Source organism: Actinia tenebrosa, unplaced genomic scaffold (genome assembly GCF_029948245.1).
Source record: "Actinia tenebrosa isolate PJP-AT-01 unplaced genomic scaffold, QUT_ActTen_1.0 PGA_scaffold4__44_contigs__length_22323623, whole genome shotgun sequence".
In the NCBI taxonomy this organism is placed as follows: Eukaryota; Metazoa; Cnidaria; class Anthozoa; order Actiniaria; family Actiniidae; genus Actinia; species Actinia tenebrosa.
The window spans coordinates 5,470,656-5,477,537 of record NW_028292581.1 but is presented as its reverse complement, the minus strand read 5'-3'; the positions used below and the strand labels follow the sequence as shown (position 1 = coordinate 5,477,537).

Below are 6,882 nucleotides of genomic sequence, written 5' to 3'. Positions count from 1 at the left end.
AAGCATAAAGGGTTGCTAGGAGCCAATTAAAAATTGATTATGTTATACGCCTGTTGTCCTTGATCAGTTTTATGCTCTAGCCTGTCTAACAAGGAGCACTAATAACTTGTTTATGAGTGTGCCAAGAAATGCGATACACTAGTAAAACGTCCCGGCCTGGGCACTAGAGGGGTGATAGTTCTTCGACAACAGTACAAGAAGACGTGAAGAGACATGGCTTCAACTACATTTGTCGAAAAAAAGAAGCAGTTTCCTACGGCGAATTTCTACTTTTTACCTAAATATTAATCCATTGTTACAGTTACTTGGTTAAATGGATAGAGTATTGGGTCTTTGGTGCATTGTATGGGTTATAATAAGATGTTGTGGTCGGACACACGAAGGTATGTGCTTATCTATTTCTCTGCGCAAGGCTTTCACACTTTCTTGAAATTCTTTAAAATAAATTATTTATTCCCTACGGTAACCATTGGCATCTCATGAAATACTTTGAGATGCTATTATTTCCCTGGATTTTAAGGTCTGAGTTGATCCTTGTATTGCCAATATTACAATGAACTCGGCACCGAAGCATGAAGAAGCAAAGTAATCTTATCGCTTATAATGTTTTTATGCACAAGTTTTCCTTGCAAGTCAAGACAAACTTTTTGGGGAATTCTAAAATCGCAGATTCCTACAGGGAGCGCTTCTTGAACGGATCTTAATTTTGCGTAGTTATTTATTTTATGCATGTTTTTCGATCAGAATACAATCGTAGCAATAGGAGTTCTTTTTGGCAAGTCGGCTCGGCTTGATCAAAACACTTCAAATCACAAGAGGTCACGATCGAAGTTACGCTCGAGTTGTCGAACACAACACATTCTTCTAAACCGAATGTAGTTTATTATCCACTCTATAAAACGCACCAATGAACATCATTGAACTTATAATTTGATTATTTTGGTCTAAACATAAACAACATTATATTGGACCTTCAAACGATTTTCCAATAAGTTGTTTTACCTTTTTTTTAGCGAATTTACAAGTTAGAATTTGGATCCTTATTAGAACATCAAGCTTACTACATACTCGAATCTCAGCTTACGTGAATCTCGGGGGGAAAAAGAAGAAAAATCATGCAATTGATATTTCTAAAAGTTTCGAATAAACCAAAATGTTTTACAACTCAGCACACTGTCATATTTATACGGACATTTATACGACTTTATAATTAACATCCATAGCATATGATACAAGTATAATTGAGTTAAGACTACATAATAAGACTGCAGGAATACTCAGACTTTGTTCGCAGTTACTCAAAATTTGCATGAGAAGTTCTCATACCTTTGGGAAAATATAGAAATTTCAGATAACTTTATAGTTTGAGGTATGAAAATTCACTGTTTACAAACAATGACCTCAGGAATCTTTTCTCATTCAAATGTGCCAACCATTAAAACAAAAGATCTCTATGTTTCATGCAGTAGCTAGCCAGTAGATCTCTGGTTGGTACATTGATAACAATTGGTGACATCAGCACCAACTTTGCTATAAATCCCCATACCCATCCCACAAACCAATCTGAGCCATGAGAGGTCTAACCATTTGTAGATGATATTAGAAAGGCAGCACCTTCTCCTCATTTTCTTAAGACCCTGTAAATTGGTGGTGCTTTGAGCTGCTATAGACCTCCTCAGCTTGGGCGTAATGTTTTCCCAATTCAGGCCACATATAATTCCCAAGAGTATCCTTTCTTTATGCCTGAATTGAGGAGGTCTATTATCCTGACTGTATTTTTAAAATGCTTATATTCCCTGTGCAAGGAAATTGAGCTAATTGTTTTTTTCTTAAATTTTAGCACAATTTTATCAAGGGTGTATCAATGCCACTGATTCATGGAAGGTGTTTAACATTAATAATGAGTCTCTTCTTGAGCCATTCAGCTGTGTGGGATTATGTAGCAAGGAAAGGTAATAATAATAATATACTTATTGTGGACAATAATATTATCTTAGTAGCTAATGACCTAAATATAAATTTGATTAGTAAAAAGGTAGATAATCTAATATAGCCATTTGTGCTGTAAATTATGATTATTTATCTTGTTTTAATACTGTTATACAGATATGTATTTGCAGCAGTGCAGAATGGGAGTTTTTGCTTCTGTAATTCCACTATTGACCACTGGATAAATGAAACAGAATGCAATATCAGGTTGGTGTCTTCTTTTCCTTTTATTGGATTATTTAAGATAGACCCACTAAGTCCAAAAAATAACAGTTATTAGTCAGTTATCAGCCAGTCAGCCAGTCAGCCAGTCAGCCAGTCAGCCAGTCAGCCAGTCAGCCAGTCAGCCAGTCAGCCAGTCAGCCAGTCAGCCAGTCAGCCAGTCAGCCAGTCAGCCAGTCAGCCAGTAAGCCGGTCCGCCGGTCCGCCGGTCCGCCAGTCCGCCAGTCTGCCAGTCCGCCAGTCACAATGTATACATGTGCAATTAAAACCTCCATATTAATGTTTATTGTTGCCTCTTTAGGTGTGTAAGTAGTCCAGATCTTCGTTGTGGTGGTATGCACTCTCAAAGTGTCTACTCCACTGCCATTCCATTCATAGTTTCAGCATCATTAACTCCAACTTCAAAAACTGTGCAAGTTAATACTACTTTGAGTTTCAAATACTCTGTGCTGATAAGAAGACCTGCCAACGAAGTAATGGGATTGGACTCTCTTCAAAGCAACAATAAATCCTTAAACAACATTTACATTAATTGGGAAATCAATAACAGTTCTTTAAACTTTAGCACTCATTTACTCAATGGAAATACAACTATTTCCTCACTAAACATTTCACTGCGGAGACCTGGAAACTTTAAGATTTGTGCCAGTGCCAAAAATTTGGTGTCTCAAGTAAAGAAGTGTCATGTTTTGGACATCTTGCTTCCATTGTCAGGGTTACACATAGTAGATATTAACCCCAAAACACAAATGTCTGTGCAAGGACATCAGAATGTATCCTTGATATCTACTAAGAAACCACTTTATATTAAAGCTGCAGTCAGTGAAGGATCAAATGTTACATTTGCGGTCTCATTTGGAGAAAATACCAGCTTTGCTGTGAATTTGACATCAACCAGGCTCTACGATTCACTTTCTATGGGTCCAACTTGTGTGACAATCTGGCATGCATACAGTTATTGTGGGACCTATTCCATCAGTGTATCAGCATTTAATGCATTCTCTAATCAAAGTCTGCCTGCCATACCTGTTGTTGTCCAGGAAATGATAAAAGTTATCTTGATTGATCCTGCTAGTGGCCTTCCTGGCACTTCAGTAGAACTAGTAGTTAAACCTATTGGTGGTTGTCAATTGACTTATAACTGGACTTTTGATGATGGAAGTCCTTCGGTTACCACTCAAGGTAAGTTCTGATGAATTTTCGTAATTGCATAACCTGTGTTTACAAGCTGAGTTTCTGAAAATAATGTATGCAGGCTATTAAGCTATATTTCATCACTATACATGCATGAATTATAGCATTTAGTTTAATTCATTTCTAGCCCACAATTCATTCGTATAATTCATTCCTGCTTAATGAAAGAATGCAAACACATATCTATGAAATTAGCTCACATTTTTAGTGTTTTGTGTCAAAATTCCTGTTATGTTTTCTTTGTAGTGCCAAAGGTGTCACACATTTTCAATGCAACAAAGAAATACAAGTTTAAAGTCAGAATATACAACAGTATTGGGAGTCTTGAAGAGTCAGGTTTTGCATACATCCAATCAAACTTAACTAGTAAGTAAAAAGTTCTTAATATGTACAATAAACCTTTTCACAGTTTAAGAATTGATTCCACTGCGCATGCGATTTTATCCCGAATTTCTACCTTCTTTTGTCTAAACCTTCTTTTGTTCTTTATCAAACAAAAGAAGGTGAGAAATTCGGGATAAAATCGCATGCGCAGTGGAATCGATTCTTAAACCATGAAAAGGCTTATTTGATTATAATATTAAAATACTTAGAACTTTGAATTCATTTCCCAATCTTAACCCCAAATTTTTCTCATACAGGTCTCAATACTAGCCCCCCATCCCCCCCCCCCCCCCCCCCCCCCCCCCCCACACACACACACACTTTTTAGTTTGCTCCACAGCCCCTGTGCTCTGGAAGATTGGATTATATAGATATGCTTTAATGGTGCTACAACATTGGCAGTACCAGATCTAGGGGGTAAACGGGACATGCTCCTCCCACTTGAAATGAAATATTATGATTGCAATAACATCCACAATAGTCCCCTACACAGTTCTCTTCACAGTTCCCTTCACAGTTCCCTTCACAGTTCCCTTTGCCATCTTGAAAGGTATAGCCTTGCCTTTGCATCGAAGCAAGACAAACAGTGAGCTTGCAATGATAAAGATGTGAATAATTGTCCAAGGTGTTAAAAAAGGTCTCTATCATTGCAAGCTTACGTTCATCTTGCTTTGATGTAAAAAGGCATGGCTACCTTTCAAGATGGCAAAGGGAACTGTGAAGGGGACTATTAATTTATATAACAAACTTATAGAATATTAAATCCATGTTTTTTTTTCTTTCTTACTTTCCAAAGATGTAACCATATCAATTGATAGTCCCTTGTCATCCCACAAGAACATCTATAGTACTTTCACAACTTTCAAGTTTGTTGCTCACCTCCAGCCACACTCAGAAGCAAAGAATACAAAATACGAGTGGTTTATGCGCAATCACAGTGTTGATTCAAATTTTCCAAATCATGAGAGTGATTTCACAGTTGCTGGCAGGTAAGTATTACAGCCAAGAACTCTTGCTCTATTACATTTTAAGGGTTGAATTAAAGATTACTAGTTAAAAAGCACGTGAAACTTCACTCTAATAGACCATTTTCGAGTTCCAAATTACTGCTGTGCTCCTTGATTGCAGACTCAGTGTAAGCCTCTTATCAATGTCTAAATATTCACAAATACCTGCGGTAAAGTAAAGAATAATGCACAACTTCAACTTACAATACAAAATCATGCATTATGCATTATGATCATCTGGGTGGACGTAGTCCTGAGGACTGTTTGATGTGACTGATGTTTCAACACCCTGAGTGGAATTCATCTTCAGAGTCAAGTGAAGAATTACGTGTAAGTCAGATTGGTCATATTTATACTGCCACTGTGATAACAATAGCCTAATTACCTGGATTTGCGTAAATGGCAGCATCGGTCTAATGAGTGCGAGTCGCTGTTTCAGTGTTGTGGACGGTTCCATTGTTTTTAATAAGCCTATTATATACAATACAAACACTGACATTTTTCACCTTCACTGGAACACATATTTCTGCACAAAATCAAGGTCAACCCTGAGCAACAGAAAACTTGAAAAGTCTGGAGTATTTGTACTAGGGGGGAAACGTTTACTATCAAATCTCCACTCTAATTTTTTATTTTACCCACTACTCACTGCACTCGTGATTCCAATTAATTTTTGAACATTTTAAGATGACATCTATGATCAATAAGTCAAGATGACAGTCAATGGAAATGTATGAGCAATTTGTTAAAATTACAATAGATATGTCAGATCAATTGATTGAGGTCAAAATGTAAAATGTTGCTTACATTTGCTAAATGTTTGGAGAATCAGGACTATAAAGATATGCCAGATAGTATCTTAGTGTTAAATTGTCATAAACTGTCATTTTTGTATAGTTTTCTAGCATATGTGGTTGCTAAGAACAAAGTCAGCAGAGTCAAATCAAGGCCAGTTACCATCATTATTGAAGATCCCATTTCAGAGGTAAAACAACTTTATATAGTCGGCTACTAACAGGGTTCATGCTACCTTTGAAAACTCCTTGAATTTAATTCACATTTTCAAGAGCACTTAAAAAACTCTTGAATTTTAGGATTTTAGTGGAACGGGTATAATGTTTTCCTATTCCAGACCACGTGTCATTCCCTAGAGTATCATTTCTTTGTTTGATGGTTGCACTCCATTGCGCACAAGGAGGAATGCATATTATAATGGATACAACTCAAAAAAAGAATCTTATTCTAAAGCCTGCTTGGTTCTGAAATATTTTGATATGTCTCCATCTTGGTTGACCTACAACTATATGTGAGACACAAAACTAGTACGGCATTTCGTGACTAAGTCTTTATGTAAATATTAGAGTGTGTGACGAAATGTTCATGTAACCAGATAGTAGTTTTGTAACCAGAGATATAGATAGGGATATATACTTACACACATGTACTGAGCATAGATCTCAAAGAAAGAAGCAGTAAATATAAGTTCCAGCAAAAACGTGTCAACTATTGGTTCGAACGGAAAGTACCGTGTGTAACATTTTGGCGACCCTGCCAGGACCGCTAATCGAGGAATTTCTCGTAAAAAGGCGGTTCTCGAGACCTGGAAGACGATTGACCTCGTGGTCGAAGAAGTTGATGTTGTGTTGGACGCACATGGATACGAAATTAGCGTTCCTTTGAATGCTTTCATCGCAAATAAGTCAAGCATTCCCTTCGTATGGTACTGAAGACTTGATGTACGTGGCCTAAGAGGAATTAATGTCCGTTTGAACGCCAGAAAACTTTAGAGAACGTGGTTTTGCAAGATTTGGGGGTGTGGTGTAATAACAGACCAAGCCGGCTACGATGGATTTTGATTTAGAGGCTCAGCAGTTGAGATTGGAGCAAGAAATTTTAAATTTGTCGCTAGAACGCTTGCAGGAGTTAGCAGAACACCTCAAGGTGCCTTGTGAAGATGAAGGAAAACTAAAGTTATCGAGGAAAATAAGGAGGACAGTCGAAGAAGTAATAGAGAGCTCAGAGGACAAACAGTTAGTCATTGAAGACATCGGCAAATTCACCAAGGAGAGCAACACAGCGCAGAAGG

The 6,882-nt window shown here is 37.3% G+C and overlaps 1 protein-coding gene across 2 annotated transcripts in view; it reads left to right on the top strand.

Annotated features, from left to right (window-relative positions):
* Positions 1-186: 186 nt before the first annotated feature.
* Positions 187-6,882, top strand: part of LOC116298311 (polycystin-1-related protein) — a 42,807-nt gene continuing 36,111 nt past the window's right edge. The window contains exons 1-7 of one of the 2 annotated variants that reach the window (XM_089036941.1): positions 187-383; positions 1,841-1,952; positions 2,107-2,196; positions 2,513-3,393; positions 3,652-3,771; positions 4,586-4,778; positions 5,694-5,781. In XM_089036941.1, coding sequence (XP_088893067.1) covers positions 314-383; positions 1,841-1,952; positions 2,107-2,196; positions 2,513-3,393; positions 3,652-3,771; positions 4,586-4,778; positions 5,694-5,781 — 1,554 coding nt within the window. In that variant the 5' untranslated portion in view covers positions 187-313. Of the gene's footprint in view, positions 384-1,840; positions 1,953-2,106; positions 2,197-2,512; positions 3,394-3,651; positions 3,772-4,585; positions 4,779-4,995; positions 5,127-5,693; positions 5,782-6,882 lie in introns of those variants that run through there. The other variant, XM_089036942.1, reaches the window with a different exon arrangement.